The following is a 25,515-nucleotide window of genomic DNA, read 5'->3' as shown; positions in this document are numbered from 1 at the left end:
AAAACTTTTCCCCTCACTATAGCGAGGAAACTACAACGCAAAAAATGCGTTTATCACTGCTTCCAGTAGTTCCACAGGTGGTAAATCATCTTTATTACTAGATTCACCTACTTTTATCAATTTTAAAGCAGTTAATTTGACTTTATTCAAGGTCAAATTACTTTACCCACTACTGGATAAAATGCGTTTTTACCCGCTGGTATTAAAGGACAAAATACGTGTTTCCGAGCTAGTGAGGGAAAAAGTATTAAAAATCTTCGCCATGTGTTGTCAAGTGCCATTCACTTTTCAGATTTTTATTGCGTTTGAGACAAAAATAAAGGAGACTCATTGTTAAACTAAATTTTGTATTCATAAACATACGTAATTTCAAGACTATATTCCTAAAAGGGGTAGGTAAAACACATACAACTGCTCAAGTTTCAGTGCTAGTTTTTGAAACTTAATTTTAACAAAATGATGATAAAACTAAAATCAATAGCAGGGGTACCTAATCAATAAGAATATCAACTAACCCAAGTCTTTTGGGGGTGCCAAACTTTTGCCAATACGGTACTGAACTAAACGTAATTTTGATAAAATTAAGGAAAACAATTACATAACATACACAAAGAAATAAATAAGAATTCCAAACTGAGATAGTCGACACCCCTGGAAAGTAGAAAGTTGTAAGTAAACACTTTATTGTACCATCAAAACAAAACGGACAAACATTAGAAATAAAAGAAACAAGAAGAACACAGTACAAAGGCAAACCACCCCTAAGAGGAATAAGAGTAGTAGTAGCAACTCGTTGGACTGGATCACAAACGCTCACTTATGGAACTCGACAAACATCCGTACACGAAGAAATCCAGAAGCGGAAAGGCATTGGATTGGACATATCCTCAGAAAACCTGATACTCACCTATCCAAAGTGGCCCTCACCTGGAATATACCCGGCAAGCGGAAACCATGCCGCCCTAAATCGACTTAGCGTCGCTCGGTTCACCAAGAGCTTAGGGTGTTAGGGATGGGGTGGGAGGAGGTTACCCAAACTGCCCAAGACCGGAGTAAATATGATTCGAGTCCTACACCACAGTAGAGGATTTTTTTATTATAAATGGGCTTACGCTTGGGCTACAGACTATACTAGCCGAAGGCAAAGACGTGGCCTACGATGCAGTGAGCTCGCCCAGAAGATGCCTGTTCACTCTTGATTTGAAGGTTACCGGGTTATATGAGCTCGGAAATATAGCCGCCGGCAAAGAATTCCACTCCTTGGCAGTGCGCATAAGAAAAGAAGAAGCGTGAATGCGTCTAAGTGTCCGATCAGACACGCCTGCGTTATGTAACATGATGTAAAGAAGAAAGAAGAAGTAGCAACTAGTAGCCACGTAACATGATCCTATACAACATGGTTGAATTGCAGCAGTATGATGGTGTAGTCGGTGGTGATGGCCAGCACGGTGGCCAGCAGCGACGCCTGCACCGGCCGCGCCACCAGCCGCACGCACAGCGGCGCCGCGCGCAGCCGCCGCATCAGCGCGCACGCAGATCGCGCGCAACACACTGCTTCACGTTCTGAAACTATGATAAACCCATAAATTATTATTTCATCACACCCGCACTTTAAATGTGCTATTGCACGCAGGCGGAGCGTGAGTTATAGAAAAATCGTTCTCCCAAGGGAATAATGAAATTTCTTGCACCGTACTTAACTTTTTTACATCTATTTACATATTTTTTACATTGCGAGTGTGATGAAAAACATTGTGTGTAACTTGGGGAGTATGAACATTACTAACCCGAGTCTTTAAATCGCTCCGGCAAGCCGTCGCGATTTAACTTACTCTCGTTGGTAATATTCAACTTCCTCCCCTTGTTGCACAATGTACTATTACTTTGTATTGCGGCGTTTTGGGTTGAAACCATCAAACTTCCGTGGTTCAGTCGGTCAGATCAGCTGGGTATTCCGAAGGTCGCAGGTTCGAATCCTGACGGATGAATTATTCCTTTAATATCAAAATAAACACTTACACCCTCTCAGCAAAGTATAGAGAAGTGCCAACGAAGAGTGAAGTTTGTCTGCCTCGTTCAAAACACGCTGTCCGCTGCGAACGGTCATCAGGGTCACCATCGTGTAGTTAACTATCCATATCGTCAAGGCTTCAATGCTAGATGACATTTGCTGATCCTGGAAATAGTGGAAATACTTTTTACAAAGATCTTTACGATGTCTTGACGACGACTGGCACGCGACGGCGATGCGACGCGGCGCGAAGAAATCAAACCTTAATTCTCTATGGAAGTGTCTTACGGCACATTGGTCTAAGCGCGACAGCGGTGAGCGGCAGGCACACGTCCGAATGAAAAGTCCCATCGCTGTGTCCCTCTCCTATGTAACTGAGAGAAATTTGCATTGTGAATTTAACAAGTTCGACTTGTTGCGGTTTATCCGTTTGAATCAGCAAAACGTATGTTTAAAACAATATGTGTCAGGTTGTTTTTATAAAATCGACTTGTCAGTGTCTTGTGTTTTTATGAAATATATTGCCGATTCAAATGACAAGTAGCTTGTTGTTTGAACCAAAGAGCACGTAGGCGCTATTTGAACCAAAAAACTTGTTGAACGAACGTGAAAACTGGTTGTATTTTCTCTCAGGGCCGCTACTCATTGCTGTCGCGTTTAGACCAATGTCGTGGCTGAGCTGTTAGGTGGGTGACATCGATAAACATGGATGATAAGCGATCCTCGTCCATGCAAGCCGAATATTTTTAAACTAGCTTTTGTCCGTGGCTTCGTTCGCGTTAAATTCGAGAATTTCTCCATGCTCCATATTAATGTCAATATTAATGGAACAGTAAAAGTGTCTCCTGCAGTCAATATACTTTCTACAGTCGTGTTCATTAGAACGATGAATTTAGTTTGTCATTTTGAAAAAAAAAGTTATTAAGTATTTATTAACCGCTAGTCTGCTAATTTGTCATAAGACTCATAAGTTTAACCTACAGAGAATTAAAAAGAATAACTTACTTTAAGTTCTGGCTGCATTAAAAAGCAAACAATTCTATATAAGAGAATAATGTAGTATGCTGTAGTTGAAGATAACATTAGCGAGATCTGCAAAATAGAAAACTTAAATTAATTCACGTTCAGTGAGAATCAAATTTGATTCTTAAGCTCACGATTGACGTACAAAATGAAACAACTTTTTTTTTATCATAAATAAGTTTCAAGGACGGCATTGTCGGAGCAGACTGGCTAAAGTTGACATCCAACATCTTCTAGCTGTACGAGTTTTCGAACTATCCGCACGTTTTTCTGACTACCCACTTGAACATGTTGAACAGTCTATACACTTAGGGATGTCACCTTGTCGACACACAACACTCACGACATTCGGTTTTTCAACCTGTGATATTTGTTTCTTCTTGCATTTACTAATGACCGGGTTCCATGTGGATGAGATATTAAAACCTTCGTCTCGATTGATTTTTTTATAAGTATTTCTTCATTTCAATGGCTTCACGTATTTTTCTACTATAGCACCCACGATCTGTAGAGAGAATTTTAGGGTTGTGAAGCACAATCTAATGCTTTTTCCCTGACTGTAGTAAGTGCTCAGAACGGCAAACTTGTAGTACAGCTCGTACAGCTAGAACATGTTGATGATCAACTTTAGCCAGTCTGCTCCGAGAGCACGGGGACAATGTTGTCCTTGAAACGTCGGATGTTAGTGTTTAAAACATAAGTAATACGCGATTGAGTCTCGTTTGTAATTTTGAATATGTGTAAAAATCGTGAAGGTGTACTTAAATAAGAAAAAAAAAAAACTTTAAACTGTTTATTTCAATTTAATAATATTACAGTTTCTTAAACCTAGTGTGATTTAATATGAACATAGCAGAGTAGTCGTAGTAAAACAGTTTATTGTACCCGAATATTATATTGCAGTACAAAGGTGAACTTATCCCTTTAAGGGATCTCTTCCAGTTAACCTTTGCTCAATTACCATACCATTTGAACATACCTCAATATCGAAACATGAAGACAGTTTGTCACTGCATTCAGCCAGATCTTGACTGATTCCCCACCACTTAGTTAAATCGTCTTCTAATCCCGACAGCGCATCATTAAACTGGTCACTTTGTAATTTTTTCAAACTTGCTTCAACAGAGCTGTTCAAATATTCCAAGCAAGCGACAATCACCTCAGTCAGTATAAAATAAGTCAAAAACTCCACAAAATAACGAAACTGCGCAACGACAGTACCGATATTGAAGAACAAATAGGCGAACACATTAAGTTGATAAAACTTTACAAAATATTCTTTCACGTAGAGTATTATGATCCCGAAAAACACAATCATAATTATTGATGCCACAACAAGTACTTGCCTATTAAGATTTTGTATCACCTTCATGAAAACTAAATCAGTATTGCACGATTTGTAAATATTATTAATTTTCTCAGCGTATATTTTAAAAGATTTCGAATTGTAAAAACCTAGGATTATAAAACAAAACGTGTTAAAAGTTTCCATGATAATATATATGAGGTATGAGTATGTACCGACTAGCGCTACTGACATCATAATCTGAATAGCTAGAATGAAACAAAATAACTGGAAACACGCTACAAGAATAATAAAAAGCTTAGCATACTTTTTCTCTTTTAGTGTGAATTCTATATAATTTCTAAAGACACCCAAAATATTTTCGACAAGAATAATTCGATCTATAATAATTAATTTCGTCATGTTTTATAAGCGGTCAACACAGGTAGCAAAACGATATGAATGAATTGATTAAATAGAATACTGCATACATACACATACATACTAGTATAAAATACCAAAGATATATATAACTCCGTATAGACAGATAAAGTCGAAGAAAAAAACGTACCTCAGTACCATACTGAAAAAGGTACGGTGGCGTTAATATTAAAATTTGACATTTTAAAACATATCAAGCTAAGAATATGGGCCAAATTGTTAAAACTGAGGTTCAAAAGTTTTAAGCCTGCGTCAAGAGATGGCAGTCTATGCACTGTGATTAGTGATTACACATTTTACTTCGACAGTAACTCTCTATAATACTCGATTCTCTTTGAATATGCGAAGGAAAGCTTTTAATATAATGAAAGAAAAACAAATATGACAACTAACTGTAATTTATCATTTGATGGTTGTTTGATTATATATTTTATTTATTTGATTACATTACATAGCAATATAAGTTATATCATTATTCTGAATTGTAAGCTGTTGGTTCTCCGAATAATCCATACTACAATAATATTATAAATGGGAAAGTGTGTGTGTCTGTTTGTTTGTCCGTCTTTCACGGCAAAACGGAGCGACGAATTGACATGATTGTTGAAGTGGAGACAGTTGAAGGGATGGAGAGTGACATAGGCTACTTTTTGTCTCTTTCTAACGCGAGCGAAGCCGCGGGCAAAAGCTAGTAAATAAATAAATAAGGGATCAATGTTTGTATTGTATAGTTTTATTATTACGACCAGTGAGCCTATTATGCTTGCAATTTTATCACTTATTTATGTGCGTAAAGTATCCTTCACGTTTCGGCAAATATGTCAGTGTGAGAGTGACAGATGTCTTATCCACGTGGATAAGTGATATACCTATTTGGAAGCATAATAGCCCTGCTGTATGAGATTTTTACCCGAATTCATACAGAGTATAATCGTTGTGTAGCCAGGCAATAATAGGCTACTTGCATCCTAGTCAAATCAGCTTCTTTTTAAGAACTGTCAAAACGAATTTGAACGACTTGCTAATACAGAATTTATATGAAATCAAATTGAGTGACATCACGGTCAACTCAGTTACTTTATATATTTCTACCTGACTTATTAAATAGAAATTGGTTTAGAAAATAAGTTCTGTCCATGTTTTTCTAATAATTATCTGATGCTTTATTTCGTGCATGGTATAAAATATTTTATTTTAACTACAATCAAGTTCCCTATTCCGCAAATATCATAGATATCAGAAAATTTCAAACTGATATCGAAAGAGCGTTATCCAACGAGGTACATTGAGTAAAATTACATTAATAACTTTTTCGAATAAACATAGTCCAACGCGACAGTTCAAAAACAACACCCTTAACGAGTTACTTGAAATTTTATTGACATACATCAATTGACATGTTTGACATTATGATTAAAAAACCGGCCAAAAGCGTGTCGGGCCACGCTCAGTGTAGGGTTCCGTAGTTTTCCGTATTTTTCTCAAAAAGTACTGAACCTATCAAGTTCAAAACAATTTTCCTAGAAAGTCTTTATAAAGTTCTACTTTTGTGATTTTTTTCATATTTTTTAAACTTATGGTTCAAAAGTTAGAGGGACGCACTTTATTTTCTTTTAGGAGCGATTATTTCCGAGAATATTAATATTATCAAAAAACCGGCCAAGAGCGTGTCGGGCCACGCTCAGTGTAGGGTTCCGTAGTTTTCCGTATTTTTCTCAAAAACTACTAAACCTATGAAGTTCAAAACAATTTTCCTAGAAAGTCTTTATAAAGTTCTACTTTTGTGATTTTTTTCATATTTTTTAAACATATGGTTCAAAAGTTAGAGGGGGGGGACGCACTTTGTTTTCCTTTAGGAGCGATTATTTCCGAAAATATTAATATTATCAAAAAACGATCTTAGTAAACCCTTATTCATTTTTAAATACCTATCCAACGATATATCACACGTTGGGATTGGAATGAAAAAAAAAATCAGCTCCCACTTTACATGTAGGGGGGGTACCCTAATAAAACATTTTTTTCCATTTTTTATTTTTGCACTTTGTTAGCGTGATTGATATACATATTGGTACCAAATTTCAGCTTTCTAGTACTAACGGTTACTGAGATTATCCGCGGACGGACGGACGGACGGACGGACGGACGGACGGACGGACGGACGGACGGACGGACGGACAGACAGACATGGCGAAACTATAAGGGTTCCTAGTTGACTACGGAACCCTAAAAACGATCTTAGTAAACCCTTATTCATTTTTAAATACCTATCTAACAATATATCACACGTTGGGGTTGGAATGAAAAAAAAAAATCAGCCCCCACTTTACATGTAGGGGGGGGGGGGTACCCTAATAAAACATTTTTTCCATTTTTTATTTTTGCACTTTGTTGGCGTGATTGATATACATATTGGTACCAAATTTCAGCTTTCTAGTGCTAACGGTTACTGGGATTATCCGCGGACGGACGCACGGACGGACGGACGGACGGACGGACAGACAGACATGGCGAAACTATAAGGGTTCCTAGTTGACTACGGAACCCTAAAAACCGTTAGCTTTATTTCATTACTACAACGAGAAAATCCGCCAGCATATACTGAGTAGTGTCCTTTTGCAACCACAAAACCTTATAAATCTGAATGTTGATATTCTGTACTGCTTAGTATGTACCTAAGTATCTTCTTGGTTGCAATAAAATGTATTTTCTTTCTTTCTTTCTAAATCCATGTTTGGGTCATAAGAACATTGCTCTTTATGACCTAAACATGGATTTATAAAGAAAAGAAAGTCTCATGTTTAAGTTACGCGCCATTTTTAGACAAACATACGCAACTATTAACGTAACTTCATAAATAAAAAAAAGCTTTTTCCCCTCACTAGCTCGGAAACACGTGTTTTGTCCTTTAATACCAGCGGGTAAAAACGCATTTTATCCACTAGTGGGTACCTTGAATTAAGTCAAATTAACTGCTTTCAAATTGAAAAAAGTAGGTGAATCTAGTAATAAAGATGATTTACCACCTGTGGAACTACTGGAAGCATTGATAAACGCATTTTTTGCGTTGTAGTTTCCTCGCTATAGCGAGGGGAAATGTTTTGTGTTACACTCGGGTGCAAATGTATTTTACTTCTCGTGTGTTAAAAAACTCGCAAGTTCAGGATTCTATTCTCGAACCACTCGCTTCGCTCGTGGTTCAACTATAGATTCCTTTCACTTGCTCGTTTTTCAATTCCACACTCGGCGTTAAAATACAACTTTGCCCCCTTGTATAACAAATAACTATTAAGCTAATTTGAGAAAAACAATTAAGACAAGGACATAATCAGTTAGGACAACAATGCAGGTCATTTATCTTATTTGTTTACAAAAATAACGACTAAGTATCATTTGATTCCATGGCAACATTAGGGTTCAGTGTTGTGTTAGAAATACTTCTATACATTGACGTTCAGTATGACAAAGCAGGCCCCAGCCGGCGTATCATGCTTCCAATTTTATCACTTATATCTGCGTGGATAAAGCATCCGTACGTGTGAGAGTGATGGGTGTCTTATCCACGTGGATAAGTGATAAAAGTGGAAGCGTGCACTGAGAGAAAATACAACCAGTTTTCAAGTTCGTTCAACAAGTTTTTTGGTTAAAATAGCGCCTACGTGCTCTTTGGTTCAAACAACAAGCTACTTGTCACTTGAATCGACAATTTATTTGAATCAACAAGTCGATTTTATAAAAACAACCTGACACATATTGTTTTAAACATACGTTTGGCTGATTCAAACGGATAAACCGCAACAAGTCGAACTTGTTAAATTCACAATGCAAATTTCTCTCAGTGTGATAGCCCCGCAGGCTCCCATGAGATGTGGCAAATGCTGGGATAACGCAAGGAAGATGATGATCAGTATGAGAACTACTGTCACAATGCATATCCTTTGATACGTGTTAAAATACTCAAATATTAATACTAGCGCCATCTAGCCGAGAATCAACTAAAGGTTGTAGCGCAATGTAGTGTCTACATGTCATTTTTCTTGATAGTTCCGAACGGAACGATATAATACGGACTGACAAAGCCCATACAAAAAATCGTAACCCCTGAAATATATGGGCTTTTTAGGCTTAAAATTGCTTAACACATTCACGGACACAAACTGTCATCATGTGTCATAGGCCAAAGGAAACAAATGACTACGCTACGGCTGTGGCCGTACTGTCCGGGGACGTGTTAAAACTAGAAGGCGCTGTTTCGCAGCATGGAAGTGCCCAAAATCATATTTTCCCCAAATATTTGTGTCATTATCTGGGTAAAGTGGGTATTGTCGATGGCGCTTACGGCTTACGGCGTTATGAGCGATGTTCGTGTACAAATACGACGCCACGGGACGTAAACGCCATCGACAATACCCAGATAACATCACATTTTTGACAGAATGTTGCGAGAGGCCATTGAGAGAAGATGGCTTTACTTTACCACCGGCTTGGGATCCAGTAGTACATCTGATAATGGAACAAGCACGACGAAGGCTGTGAGGCATTTGTGTTGTATGGTGTTGGACATTTGCAGTTTGTTTCTTTGTCAATTTTGTGTAGATTAATTGGTTAATTATTTTTTAACAGAGTAATGGTAAATTTTTTTTTTAAATATTGTATAACTAGCTTTATTAATAGTGTGTGAACCTGCCTTAGAAATCTAGATTATTTGTGGTCATGGTTCGTTAATATTTCTTGTAAGTGGGTAGCTTTTGCACATTTTAATTTTTCCTCAGTCACCCGTTGACCACGAACGCTGTAAAGAGTTCGAAACGTCGGGATGTATTTTAAATTCATTATACGCGATTTAATCCGTTTCCATAGTTTTATTTCATGAGTAACTATCGCGGTAACCGAAGACAATATTATCACATTTTTGTTTTTATTGTTTATAAGAACAAGTGACATAATTTCTTTTTTAGGGTTCCGTAGTCAACTAGGAACCCTTATAGTTCCGCCATGTCTGTCTGTCTGTCCGTCCGTCCGTCCGTCCGTCCGTCCGTCCGTCCGTCCGTCCATCCGTCCATCCGCGGATAATCTCAGTACCCGTTAGCACTAGAAAGCTGAAATTTGGTACCAATATGTATATCAATCACGCCAACAAAGTGCAAAAATAAAAAATGGAAAAAATGTTTTATTAGGGTACCCCCCCTACATGTAAAGTGGAGGCTGATATTTTTTTTCATTCCAATCCCAACGTGTGATATATTGTTGGATAGGTATTTAAAAATGAATAAGGGTTTACTAAGATCGTTTTTTGAAATTATTAATATTTTCGGAAATAATCGCTCGTAAAGAAAAAAAAAGTGCGTCCCCCCCCTCTAACTTTTGAACCATAAGTTTAAAAAATATGAAAAAAATCACAAAAGTAGAACATTACAAAGACTTTCTAGGAAAATAGTTTTGAACTTGATAGGTTCAGTAGTTTTTGAGAAAAATACGGAAAACTACGGAACCCTACACTGAGCGTGGCCCGACACGCTCTTGGCCAGTTTTTTTTAATATCATGATATCATGTCAATACACTTTTTGAAAAATAATAATTTGTAGCCATCATCAATGTAGTTATGATAGTATTTAATAGGTGGCGCCAAAAAATTGAGGTACAATTCTTAGTACGAAGATTGTAAATCCATACTAATATTATAAATGGGAAAGTTTCTTTGTCCGTTTGTTTGTCAATCTTTCACGGCAAAACAGAGCGACGAATTGACGTGATTTTTCAAGTGGAGATAGTTGAACGGATGGAGAGTGACATAGGCTACTTTTTGTCTCTTTCTAACGCGAGCGAATCTGCTGGCAAAAGCTAGTCCTATATAAATCATCTTTGGTTCCGAGGTACGTTTTTTTCTTAAATTTTGTCTGTATATACGGAGTAATATAAATGTTTTTGGTTTCAGTAACAATCACAAGAACACACCTTATTACACATGTCTTTGCAATAAAATACGGGCGAACAGTCCCTGATCAAATATTCTGGATGGTTCGGAACCCTGAGACAGGTGTCTTGAAATCCATTTTCTGCCTCACTGTCCTTATGTAATCAATTTCGCGTTAGTATGATGTAGTTTTTTAACCCCCGACGAACAAAACGAAGGGGTGTTATTATAAGTTTGACGTGTCTGTCTGTAGGCCGGTTCACACGTATTAAGTTGTCAAGTAATTAACTAAATTTTAACTTAATTTTAAGCGACTTAATTTTAAGTAAGCGTTTACACGTCGTAAACAGCTAAGCTCTTTAGTCATCCCGAAATGGACGATCAACAGCGCGTTCAAGTCATTCATTCAGTAATTAAATTCGTATTCAGCAAGGTTTTAGACGAACTGAAGGATGAAATAGACAGGGAAACGAGTGCACCCACGATACTGGGTGAGAAACTGGATAAGCAGAAGTAATGAATATGGCACTAGTGCAACTTTGTTTAACATAATTATTCTTCAATAAACTTCACTGTACGTAGTGTCTTCCGACCACTTCGACATTTTTCAAAAAAGATAACTCACGAACATATGATCGCAACCGCTCCGCCAAACTTATACAATTAACTAATATTTAACTAAGTCGTGCCTGTCCAAACGTATCAAGTGGTAGTTCACGCCCACCTACTTAACCGAAAAATAGACAAAATTCTAATTTACTTGCTTAAGTGCACGCTAAATATTAACTTGTAACTTATTACTAAATTGATTGTTTACATGCTTTAAGTCGCTTAAAATTAAGTTAAAATTTAGTTAATTACTTGACAACTTAATACGTGTGAACCGGCCTTGTCTGTCTGTCTGTGTGTATGTCTGTCTGTGGCATCGTAGCTCCCGCACGGATGAACCAATTTCGATTTAGTTTTTTTGTTTGAAAGCTCAGTTAGTCGGGAGTGTTCTTAGCCATGTTTTATGAAAATCGGTCCACTATGTCGCTGTCGTGTCGGGGGTTTTTTCAAAATGTTTTGTACGAATAGTACGTCATCAGGCAGAGACGGCAGAGTATAGTGCTGTATAAGTACAATTGTTTACCATCACTGTTTACAAATAAAAACTTTATTATACAAAAACGACAGGGTGTTATAAGTTTGACGTCTGTGTGTGTGTCTGTCTGTGGCATTGTAGCTCCCGAACGGATTAACCGATATAGATTTAGTTTTTTTAGTCTGAAAGCTGAGTTAGTCGGGAGTGTTCTTAGCCATGTTTCATGAAAATCGGTCTACTATGTCGCGGTCAGGGGTTTTTTCAAAATTTTAATTTTGTGGTTAGGTTATTCTAGGATTGAACCAAGATTAAACAAATGGGATAAAGATGTTAGTTAGTTAGTTTTAGCCTTTTAGGGTTTTAAGATTTAATTTTAAGTTAATTGTATACAATTATACATGTTTTTTTTTTTTTTCAATTCAAAATTATTTATTTTCAGCAAAGTAGACATGCGTAGGGGCCGAATCCTCCTTTTAAGTTTAAAAACTTGTATTATTGATGAAATAAAACTATGGAAACGGATTAAATCGCGTATAATGAATTTAAAATACATCCCCAAAGGGGAATTTCCATAGTTTTATTTCATGAGTAACTATCGCGGTAACCGAAGACAATATTTGTATTATTGAGTTTTGTACTTTTCATTGTAAGTAAATTTTGCGTAAGTAAATTAAGGATAATGATGAAATGAGATACTTAATGTTTCGGCATATTTTCGAGTTGGGCACGACGGGAATTTTATTGCTACAAGATTTCAAAAAAAATTAAACGAAGTTTTTAGAAAGAGAGAGAGAGAGAGTGAGAGAGAATTCGAGGTATTCTAGAAAACTATTAAAAATACAAGTGCGTGGTCGTATAAAATTAGTACATTACGATACAAGTGCGTAAAAAAGGAAGTTCGAAACGAGTGGCGATAAATTAAAACACGACCGAAGGGAGTGTTTTAAATCGACACGAGTTACGAATTTCCTTTTCGCACGTGTATCGTACGTACGACGTTTTTCAGTACAGATGAGCCTCCGAAGTTTTGACCTGGCATATAATGAATAATTTCTCGAACTAGTGCGTAAAAAAACGACCATCTGTACTGAAAAATATTGTATGCAACGGTGTTTAATTGAGTCAAAACAGTCTTTACTACCTACATATTTTCGGCTTCGCCTTAAATTGTTACCCATGTTACTCGCCTGTTTTGACCTCTCTTAAACGCGGATTGTATAAAATATTATAACTATAACAAGTGACATCTAATTTCAAAGTATCTGTTTTGCTTTTCAGCAAAAGCGAAGCAATCTTATTCAGCAAGTGGCTGAAAGATACGTGTAACAGAAAACTCACTGACTCATGGATCAAGGATCCAGTGAGGCGGGGTTAATTTTCCACGTCGCTTGATCAGTCGTTCCGTTATCACACAGCTATACCAAGCAGCTGCTATCCGACAAAAATCCCTATACTTACCATAGTTATTCTTTTTCTTACGTTACCCTCATCTAGAAGAATAATTTTGGTCAGAAACACACTTCACATAACATGTTTCGCAGAAACACTTTCGGTCGAATGGTAATTTTGCAGAAAACTTAGTTGACATTATTACTACCACGCATACGACACATTTGGCAGTTTTACAGAACATTGCTTTGGTCGACTTTGATTTAGCATAATTTTATGAACCATAATAATCGTATAGCGTACTATTACAAGAACAGAATTATGACACGCCATCAAAATGGAAATTAGTGTCCAAGAGGCACCGTTTGGTAAGACAACGAGCGAAGAGAGGAGGAGTGGTTAGGTATCTTGCATCCCTAACACATCCGACGCGAAATGAAAAAGCAAATTGTAAGTTTATGCCGCCCTAATTATTACGCATAAATATTATTTTCGAAAATACTATTCGACTAGAAGACTATTATGCTCATCAACTTTATTGACAACATACGACGTATTATAAAAGTCTGCGAAATGATTTAAGCCAAAGCATATTCTGCGTAAGGTGTTTCTGCCAAACGTGACTTCTGCCAGAACTATTTTACGAATCAAATATGAAATGAACCCTTCTTTGTCGTAACCTCATGGCTGAGGGACGTGACGAATGTGGACACTCTTCACCAGTTGTGATCGATCGACTCCACTCGATCCTGGGCCCGGTGCATGCTGGCCTGCAATGTGGTCACAGACGTTATTCTGTCTTCCCATAGTTAAGTATATGGATATATACATAGACGGTGAAATAAAAAGGGTCGTTCAGACTTTGCGTAGTGACTTCTTATGTTTCACGATTTGAGCATTGGTCCAATAATAAAAGTTGTTCATTACGGCCTCAAAAGTCGCTATGAAAAATTTGAACGATCATCCACTGAGAGAAAATACAACCAGTTTTCATGTTCGTTTAACAAGTTTTTTAGTTAATAGCGCCTACGTGCTCTTTGGTTCAAACAACAAGCTACTTGTCATTTGAATCCGAAATATTTTTGAATCAACAAGTCGATTTTATAAAAACAACGTGTTTAAAACAATATGTGTATATTGTTTTAAACATGCGTTTGGCTGATTCAAACGGATAAACCGCAACAAGTCGAACTTGTTAAATTCACAATGCAAATTTCTCTCAGTGTCGATACTCGGTCAGATGACGATTTTGACTACTTAAAAATCGAAATAAAATGTCATAATTTAAAGAAAAAAAAGTATATTGACTGATATTTCATTGAAACACTTAATACAAAGTAAAACAGAACGTAATAGTACATTGTACAACAAGGGGAGGAAGTTGGATATTACTAACGAGAGTAAGTGTTAAATCGCGACGGCTTGCCGGAGCGATTTAAAGACTCGAGCTTGTAATATTCATACTCCCCGAGTTACACACAATGTTTTTCATCACACTCGCAATGTAAAAAATATGTAAATAGATGTAAAAAAGTTAAGTACAGTGCTAGAAATTTCATAACTCCCTTGGGAGAACGATTTTTCTATTACTCACGCTCCGCCTGCTTGCGATAGCACATTTAGTGTGTGAGGGTGATGAAAACATTTATTCTAAGAACAAATTAAATTACTTTCATAGAAAATATTTTAACTTGTTATTTTAAGTAGTAACACTACTATTATGTTCTAAACATTAAATAAATGTCATATACAAAGAAAAAGTGACCAAAGCCTCCAGTGCTCCGAGCTGGAATCGAACCAGCGTACTCCGCTTACCGGGCGAATGCCAGAACCACTCGGCTATCGGTCCACGAAAGCAAGGGTCGAAACTTCTAAGTATATGACATTTCCGAAGGCTCGTGGCGCCCTCTCGCCATCCCTGAGGTAGAACAGTATGGTTCGACCTCCTAGCCGAATCAACTCAGGTGATTACAAGCTAGCGAAGAGAGATGGCGCTGCCATTAACACTCTAAGAACAAATTAAATTACTTTCATAGAAAATATTTTAACTTGTTATTTTAAGTAGTAACACTACTATTATGTTCTAAACATTAAATAAATGTCATATACAAAGAAAAAACACTGCACTGGAGGCTTTGGTCACTTTTTCTTTGTATATGACATTTATTTAATGTTTAAAACATTCATTATATGTTTGTAAACAATTATATTATCGAATCCTTATTCATCGTCCTCCTTGCGTTTTCCCGGCATCTGCCACGGCTCATGGGAGCCTGGGGTCCGCTTTGACAACTATTATTCTGGTAATAATAACGAAACCCCGAATCATTTATTGTAGATATATTTCTGCGTCAAATAAATTGAAAGGAACGAGTCTAACAATAGCTGGGTTGTGAACACTTCGAATGTGATCATTACTCGTCCTTTCAGAGGCTGTTATGGGAGGTACCGAGGTAGTTCTTATTATTAAGGGTTGCCTACTCACTGTGGAGCATTTTAGATGGTCTTCCTAAAACATAAACACATCTTGCGTAGGTTGCATCAAGTAGAAAAATAAAAATTTTGACAAAATCCCCAACATTGCGGACCGATTTTCATAAAACATTGTGACGTTTAGCGTCGCATAAACTAGGGTAGAATAAAAAAACTAGAGAGAAGAAAAAAACTCCGATAGAAAAATTTTACAAACTATATTTTAAAATAAAAAAACCTATCTATTTATCCAGGATCGTGGGTAGGTATTTCCTGAGCTGGCCGGTTACAATAAAAGAAGAAACAAGCCCTTGTTAGGGGTCACTTCCCTGCACTACGCCGCCGAAGTCGTACTGGGCGTGGCCGTCATCAGAGGCCGTTCCGGACCACCAGTCTTCCTTCCGGAACCTTCCGGAACGTGTGCAGGCGCGCGCGCATCCAAATTGTGGGTCCAGTTAACGACCCCAGACTTGTTCCCCTATTTGGGGAAAAACTGGCACTTAACACATTTAATTGTAGTAAAAATTAAAATAAATTTGTCACTCCATGTCGTCTGACGTTATGAGAGTTTTAGGTAACTTGACCTTTCGCTGTCGGAGCCGTGGTAGGGAATGCGAGCGCGAATGCGCCTCATACGTTGACCAGCGCCTATCGCTTATCTGGAGCGGTGACGTAGTCTTTTGTATTCGCATCTAGTTTTAACTAATAACAAATGCAATCGTCAATTCTGTTTGTACGTATATTTATTTTACATTGTTTTTTATTTTTTAAGTTTTAAAATATTTTATTTAGAAGAATGTATGTAAAAATGTATTATAGTAGTTTATAGTTATATTTTGGTTAATTATTTATTTTTATTTAATAGGATTTTTGTTAGAGATAACGGTAAACCGTTACATACCCCTCTTTTTAGGTTAGGGTTTTTCTGGGAAAACCCGCTATTTCTGTCGTCTGCTCAATATATACACAACTATCAAACATACCTCCATCTCATCATACTCCTCCACTTCATTCATTCTTCACACAAGCAGATAAGCAATAAACATTTCTATTTATGTTTTCGCGTCCTAACAGACTGAGTATTATACTTTTACGATTGTATACATACTCTTATGTATATATTAATGGTTCTTCACTTAGTTTAATCATCAACCTCAGTTAAAATTATTAATGGTGTAATCGAATCCATCAAATTAATGTCTCTGTAAAAAACTTGCTAACCAATTTATTTTGTAGGTAATAACCTTTTCAAACCGGTAGGGGTTTGTAATGTTTAATAGTGATAGAATATTAGGATATTTCGGAAGTACACTAGCGTTTACAAGCACGTGTTATGAGATTGATAATTAAATTTAGACAATTAATACAGAAATTATTGATAGATGATTATTGCAGTCCAGTTAAACTTTGTAATTAGTCAATTTAAAATCTTTAATATGCCAGTCACCTAAATTGTTCCCTTGCATGTCTTCTAGTTCATATACTAAATTAGATTTCTTAGCTACGATTTTACACTGGACATACTTAGGAGCTAGTTTCTTGGAAAACATGTTGCTTTTGTCACTAAGGTAAAACGTTTTCTTCCAAACTACATCGCCAACTTTGAAATGGTGATCCCTACGGCGTAGATTATAGTGTTCACTATTCCTAGTATGGGATTGAACTAGAGAGGATTGGACTTTGTCGAATATTTTTCGCAAATGACCAATATTCTCGGCATATTCATCTCTAGGGGCAAAAATTATTTCGTCGTCCAGTTCAACATCGATATAGTGTAAACCGCTAGTGACTAATTCTCGGCCATGGACAAGAAATGCAGGACTATACTTTGTCACCTCATTTACAGCTGTGTTCATAGCGAATTGAATTTTAGGTAGATTGATGTCCCAGAACCTATGATCATTTTCTATATAAGATGACACTGCTGTAACGATAACTTTATTGTAACGTTCAACGGTGTTAACTTGTGGGCTATATTTAGGCGTGAATCTTACATTAGGCACATTATAATCACTAAACAACTTCTTTAATACATTACTCGTGAATTGTTTACCATTGTCCATGAGAACAGTACTGGGAATGCCATGAACTAAAAAAACTTTTTCCTCGATTAGTTTTGCTATAATCTCGGAAGTTGCGCGTCTAATGGGAAATAAAAGAGAATACTTTGAAAAACAGCATGTCACAACGAATATAAAAGTATTCTGTTGTCTAGAAGGAGGTAGAGGACCTATGAGATCCATGCTTAACATTTGAAAAGGGCGTGAGCAGTCTTTAGGACGGCCCATGACGCCAAGAGTAGCATGAGTAGCATGCTTATGAGCACAACAGATATCGCAACTTGAAACGAATTTAACTACATCGCGATGCATATCGGGCCAAAAATAATTTAAAGAAAGCCGTTTATGCGTTTTATATATTCCTAAGTGGGCAGCGGTAGGTTCCGAATGATATTTAAGTATAGTATTGAGTCTAAATTCTAGAGGAATAACTTCTTTCCATTCGAACTCTCGTGTTAGCGGATTTAAGCTTTTTTAAACCTAAATAGTTTGCCGTTGCTTACTTTGTAGTTTAAAAATGAAGTAGGAGTATTTTGACAACCGTTGTATATGTTTAAATACCATGAGTCACTCGTAGAATAAAACATGTCACCACTTACTGGAATCTCGTCAATATCGGCAATAGTAACAGAACGTGAGAGACTGTCTGGTACCACATTTTCCGAACCGCGACGATGTTTGATCTCAAAGTTAAATGAGGACATGCGCACTCCCCAACGAGCTAAGCGACCCGTAGGGTTATTTAAATTTAGGAACCACTTTAAGGACGAGTGATCGGTGTACACCACGAACTTTTGGCCGTTCTCTAAGTAGCATCTCCAGTGTTCGATCGCCGTAAGTACAGCCAGTGCCTCTCGTTCCGTTGCGCTGTAGTTACGCTCTTGACTCGAAAGGGACTTACTCATGTAGGCTATAACTTTTTCCTCGTTGTCTAGCTGTTGTGTAAGAACCGCGCCAACGCCGTAATCACTCGCATCTGTATGTACTTGGAAGGGCTGCGAATAGTCTGGGCACGACAATATAGGAGAAGATATTAAAGCTTCTTTTAGAGTACGGAAAGCATTTTCAGCTTCTGTAGACCAATGAAAAGGCGGAGAGTTTTTAGCTTGAGAAGTAAGTTTATTTAGTGGTGCCGCTATTGTACTAAAATTTGGAATGAACCGACGATACCAAGATGCCGTTCCAAGAAATCGACGAACTTCCTTACGGTTAGTAGGTGTCGGATAGTTCACGATCGCCTCTATCTTTTCTGGATTTGGTTGTAGACCGTTTCTATCCACTACATAGCCTAGATACGACAGTTTATTCCTAAAGAATTGGCACTTTTGGAATCCAATGGTTAAGTTTGCCATTTTAAGTTTCTCCAGAACTCTAACCAGCAGGGAGATATGTTCTTCAAAGGATGACGAGACAATGATAATGTCGTCGATGTAGACGAATACTTTATGCTCAAAATCAGGCCCATAGAACAACATATCAACCAGTCTTTGTTGCGTTGCCGGAGCATTGGTTAAGCCAAAGGGCATAGAAACAAATTGAAAAGTACCGCGCGAAGGAATATAAAACGCTGATTTACACCGATCCTCTTTCTTGATTGGAATTTGCCAAAAACTTTTCGACAAATCCAAACTAGACAGATACTTAGCGTCACGCAGATTATCAAGTATCTCTGAAATGTAAGGAATGCTGTAGGCATCTTTGATAGTAACTGCATTCAGTTTACGACTATCCAAGCACAATCTCATTTCGCCATTTTTTTTAGGTGTTAAAAGAACTGGGGACGACCAAGGGCTCTCGCAAGACTCTACAACATTTTCACGTAGCATTTCATCAAGTTGAGCATTTAGTATTCTCTGTTTTTCAGGAGACATTCTATAGTATCTCTGACGTATAGGCAAAGCATCACCCGTATCTATACTGTGAGAAATTAGAGAAGTTCGCCCTAGACCGCGCTCTTCGTATGAAATATTGCGAAATTGAGCTGTAATATGGTCAGCCGTAACCTTCTGTTCAGGAGAGAGATGATCGTAGTCACACAAGTGTGTGGGTTGAGTGTCAAGTGTTAAGGTATTTAATTGATCGACATCCTTAGGTAAAATAACAGCATCTAGATGCTTAGGGAACAAATCAAAAAGTCTCCAGAAGTCCATACCTAAGATTAAGGAGTTTTCTACCTCTGGTACTATGTAAGCCTTCAAGATGTGAGTCTGATCTAAAAACGAGACAGGCAGATTAATCATACCAATATTGTTCAGTCTATGCTTGCCAGCTCCATACAAATTCAGAGTTTCTTTAGTATTTAGTTTGAAACCCGCATCCAAGAAAACCTTATGATAATTATTGCCGAGAATTGTGTAACCACTACCAGTATCTAATAAAGCATGTAGTGTTTTACCGTTAATTTGAACTGACACAAATGGTCTGCTATTTATATTACCTGAATCGTGGATTGCAGTGACTGAATAGCAAGTGAAAAATTTTGATATAAAATTGAGCCAAGATTTCCACTCTGTATCATTAAATTTATCACTGGATATATTAGAAGGCTCTTTCGCACTACAATCCACCGAATTTAGTTTTTTGTGTCTTTCGAGTTACAAGATTTACACTCAGGATAACGTACACCTTTCTGGCCACATTTAAAACAGATTGGGAAGTGAGGTTGTTTACACTCTTTTAAGGAATGTGTATCAGTGCGGCACCGAGGACAGTACTTACGCGAGCCATAAGTGGCATTTACTTTAGTTGAACTGCTCGATGAGGCTTGTACAGCATTAGTAGTATTAGGTTTTTCGTCTGTAGGTTTAGGTTTATTGTAGTTATAAGAGCCGGAGTAGTTAGGATATTTATTTTGATTGTAATAATTTTTCTGTCTTTCATTTGTATTTGTACTTTGATAGTTTTTATTTGTATTGTAATTATTATTTTTATGATGTTTAGTGTAGGCAAAATCTGGGGCTAGGGTTTCAGAAGTCACTCTGGGTGGTTCGTGAAACAAGGACAAGCGTGATTGAATGTCCTCATAGTTTGAGCAAAGGTTTTTAAGAGTCTTCAGGTCCTTGATTTCGGGCGAAGCAGCCAGAGTGCTTGCATAGCATGGCCGGATGTTGTGTAGAATAATTTCGAGCTTTTCGTCCTCAGACAACGGCTTAACCAAGCGCGCGAACATGCCATGCATAATAGACAAGTAAATAGATATATTTTCCTGCTCCCCTTGCGTGCGAGATTTTATCTCATTAGTAAGGCGATAATCGTAATCTCTTGGGCTGAAGTCTTTTTTTAATAGAACCACGACATCGTCCCAACTTTGGAAAGCCTCTTTATTACATCGGAACCAATGTAACGCGTCCTCCGTAAAAATCTCGTACGCAAATTTCAAAATACGCTCCTTTGATATGTTCCTAGCCTCCACGAACTCCTCAACTCTTTGAATGAAAGAAAACACGCAGGCCTTGCCCGAGTATTTTAGCTTTGCTAAGTCGGAGGTTAGGTTGCGATCGCAATGAACCACTGTAGCCTCAGGTTCCAGAACTGAGACTGCGTTTGTATTAGAAGTTGAAGATGCCGGTCTCAGCGTTGTAATTTCTTTATATTGATTGTTAAAGGAAGTGCAATAATTTTTGTGCTGATCAACTAACGTGGCACCGACGTTCGTGATTCGCCTAAGTCTGTGATATATATGATGTAGTAGGTTTTCAGTTCGTAAGAACAGGGTCTTATCAAATTTAGACTTGAGTGAGGTCAACATCGTTTGGGACTTAGCAAGACTGTCCTTAACAGCGTCAAGGTCAACCGCAGGCTCTAAATGGGATTCTAAAATGTCCTCAGGAGGTATTCCTAATTTAATTATCTGGCTTCGAAGCTCCTGTACCGAACCAGTTGAACCACCTCTGAGAATCACCTCATATTCAAGTTCAGCTTTTTGGAGTGACAAATATTTAATAGGATACGCCATGTTTTGAGACAAGTGTGTGTTTTGATTACAACTGATTAAAAGCAGTTAGGTTTAGTTGCTGAGTAAGTGGAATGTAGGACTCGATGGACTTTTATAAATGTATTTAGAAGTTTTATAATAGGAAATATGCAATATTATTTTATAAATAACTACAAATGAACGCTGTAACAATAATAATGTAAATAGTACAACCACGTACCAAGCAACTGCAGAAATCAAACTTAGAAACTAGAAGAAAATTACAGGTGAAAATATTAAAAAGCCACCAACACCAAAGATAACCAAGAGAAGAAAAAGGCCAAGGACTTGCTTCAAACATGCACAGCTCAGAAAATAACCAGTGTGGGCGCCAATGTGACGTTTAGCGTCGCATAAACTAGGGTAGAATAAAAAAACTAGAGAGAAGAAAAAAACTCCGATAGAAAAATTTTACAAACTATATTTTAAAATAAAAAAACCTATCTATTTATCCAGGATCGTGGGTAGGTATTTCCTGAGCTGGCCGGTTACAATAAAAGAAGAAACAAGCCCTTGTTAGGGGTCACTTCCCTGCACTACGCCGCCGAAGTCGTACTGGGCGTGGCCGTCATCAGAGGCCGTTCCGGACCACCAGTCTTCCTTCCGGAACCTTCCGGAACGTGTGCAGGCGCGCGCGCATCCAAATTGTGGGTCCAGTTAACGACCCCAGACTTGTTCCCCTATTTGGGGAAAAACTGGCACTTAACACATTTAATTGTAGTAAAAATTAAAATAAATTTGTCACTCCATGTCGTCTGACGTTATGAGAGTTTTAGGTAACTTGACCTTTCGCTGTCGGAGCCGTGGTAGGGAATGCGAGCGCGAATGCGCCTCATACGTTGACCAGCGCCTATCGCTTATCTGGAGCGGTGACGTAGTCTTTTGTATTCGCATCTAGTTTTAACTAATAACAAATGCAATCGTCAATTCTGTTTGTACGTATATTTATTTTACATTGTTTTTTATTTTTTAAGTTTTAAAATATTTTATTTAGAAGAATGTATGTAAAAATGTATTATAGTAGTTTATAGTTATATTTTGGTTAATTATTTATTTTTATTTAATAGGATTTTTGTTAGAGATAACGGTAAACCGTTACAACATGGCTAAGAACACTCCCGACCCGAATAACTCAACTTACAGAAAAAAAAAAGTAAATCTAAATCGGTTCATCCGTTCGGGAGCTACGATGCCACAGACAGACACACACACACACAGCCAGACAAACAGATAGACAGACAGACAGACTGACAGACAGACAGACACGTCAAACTTATAACACCCCGTCGTTTTTTCGTCGGGGGTTGAAAATAAAAATTTTGAAAAAATCCCCAACATTGCGGACCGATTTTCATGAAACATGGCTAAGAACACTCCCGACTAACTCAGCTTACAGAAAAAAAAAACTAAATCTAAATCGGTTCATCCGTTTGGGAGCTACGATGCCACAGACAGACACAAACACAGACAGACAAACAGATAGACAGACAGACAGACTGACAGACAGACAGACACGTCAAACTTATAACACCCCGTCGTTTTTTCGTCGGGGGTTGAAAATAAAAATTTTGAAAAAATCCCCAACATTGCGGACCGATTTTCATGAAACATGGCTAAGAACACTCCCGACTAACTCAGCTTACAGAAAAAAAAAACTAAATCTAAATCGGTTCATCCGTTCGGGAGCTACGATGCCACAGACAGACACAAACACAGACAGACAGACAAACAGATAGACGGCCAGACAGACAGACACGTCAAACTTATAACACCCCGTCGTTTTTGCGTCGGGGGTTAAAAAAAATCTGAATCGGTTCAACCGTTCGGGAGCTACAACGCCACAGACAGACAAACACACAGAGAAACAGCCTGCCAGACAGACTGACTAACAGATAGACACGTCGAAAATAACCTCTCGAGTCTCGCTCTTTGTCCAGAACGTGCAAGTTATGGAATGAGCTACCTTTTGAAGTGTTCCTCTTGCGCTAAGACATGGTTCTTCAAGAAGCAGGTATTTAGGTTTCACTAAGGTCCTCAACGCATAAGTGGCTCCCCTGGTGTTGCTTATGTCCATGGGTGGCGATAACTGCTTCCCATCAGGCGTCTCGTCTGCTCGTTGGCTGCCTATATTGACGACCGGTCTGGCCTAGCGCGTAGTGACCCTGCCTTTTAAGCTGCGGTCCCGGGTTCAAATCCTGGGGACATTTATTTGTGTGATGAACACAGATATGTTCCTGAGTCATATACATGTACGTACGTGTTTGTGAGCGTCATAAATAAATGTCTTTTATCTTTTTTATCTTATCTTTAGTCATGGATGTTTTCTATGTACATATTTTATTGGGTTGGTAAGAAAGTAATGAGCGATCGATTGAATTCCACATAAAATTTTTGGGAGAGTTCTAGAATCTTCTATGGTCGAAAGTATATAAAGGGCGAGTCGCACAGTTTCTCGTCAGTCATTCACTAGCTGTCGCCGAGCTAATATAAGGAAGAAAATGGACGAATTAAAAGTGCATGTAAAGCATTGCTTACTATATGAATTTCAGTCTGGCCATTCAGCCGCCGAAGCAGTGCGTAATATATGTCAGCGTATTGCTCCTGAAGTTGTGTCTGAGGCCACGGCGAAACGATGGTTCCAGCGGTTTCATAGTGGCGACTTTTCATTATCAGATCAACCTAAGTCTGGTCGACCGGTGAAGATTGATGTAGCCAAATTAAAAACCTTAATTGAAGGAGATCCGAGGCTAACGAGTCGTACTCTTGCTACCGAGTTAGGCTGCTCTCATGTCACCATAGAAACACATTTTCACGAGTTGGGAAAAAACTACAAATACAGTGTTTGGATACCGCACGAACTTGATAGAGATCAACTAAACCGCCGTGCCGATATCTGCATACAACTTCTGTCTTTTCGCCGCACATTCAACTGGTTGGACCATCTTATCACTGGAGATGAAAAATGGGTCTTATATATAAATCACACACGCAAACGTCAGTGGCTAGCTCCAAACGAAAAAGGAATAGAGGCACCAAAAACAGAGCCTCACCCGAAAAAAGTTATGCTGTCCGTTTGGTGGGATATTCATGGTATTATTCACTGGGAACTCCTACCAAGTGGAATGACTGTTACCGCATCAGTATACTGTAATCAGCTTGAAAATATAAACCAAAAAATCTGTCAGAATCGTCCACAGCATGCTAAAGTTTTTTTCTTACACGACAATGCTCGCCCACACATTGCAAAAGTGACTCGGCTAAAGCTATTGGAGCTAGGTTGGAAAGTGATACCTCATCCACCGTACTCTCCAGACTTGGCACCTACGGATTACGCATTGTTCAGATCGCTAAGCAATGCCTTGAATGAAAAAAAATTCGATGATCAAGCCCATCTACGACAGTACATAGCTGAGTTTTTTGAATCGAAACCTAAGAACTTCTTCGCCGATGCTATTCATTCTTTACCAGAACGATGGAGACAAGTAGTAGATAACGAAGGCCGTTATATTTTTGATAAATGATTAAAATAATAAATTAAATAAAAATTACAATATTGGTTATGATTCGCTCATTACTTTCTTACCAACCCAATATATAAGTATATCGTCGCCTAGCAACCATAGTACAAGCTTTGCTTAGTTTGGGGCTAGGTTGATGATAGGCTGAGGTGTAAGGTGTCCCCCAATATTTTATTTTTATTTACTTATTAATATCATAAAAAGTCCGTCTCATTTGAATTTCTTCGAGGTATCAAAGTAACTGAATAACTTAAATAACGGCGTCTAGACCTAGTAATTCAGGCATTTAGCATAATATTAGATAATATATGTATGTCGTGGCATAATTTACGAACGCGGTTCTT

The 25,515-nt window shown here is 37.9% G+C and overlaps 1 protein-coding gene across 1 annotated transcript; it reads right to left on the bottom strand.

The window, feature by feature from the left end:
- Window positions 1-1,244: 1,244 nt before the first annotated feature.
- LOC125227815 lies at window positions 1,245-3,075 on the bottom strand. Its single transcript, XM_048132167.1, has 3 exons — window positions 3,017-3,075; window positions 2,020-2,176; window positions 1,245-1,569 (listed from the first exon to the last, which is right to left on the bottom strand). Exons 1-3 carry the CDS (start codon window positions 3,032-3,034, stop codon window positions 1,388-1,390), a joined length of 357 nt encoding a protein of 118 aa, XP_047988124.1. The 5' UTR covers window positions 3,035-3,075; the 3' UTR covers window positions 1,245-1,387.
- Window positions 3,076-25,515: the final 22,440 nt, after the last annotated feature.

This window comes from Leguminivora glycinivorella, chromosome 7 (genome assembly GCF_023078275.1).
Source record: "Leguminivora glycinivorella isolate SPB_JAAS2020 chromosome 7, LegGlyc_1.1, whole genome shotgun sequence".
NCBI lineage: Eukaryota > Metazoa > Arthropoda > Insecta > Lepidoptera > Tortricidae > Leguminivora > Leguminivora glycinivorella.
The sequence above is the reverse complement of the archived record's forward strand: the minus strand, read 5'-3'. Positions and strand labels throughout refer to the sequence as shown.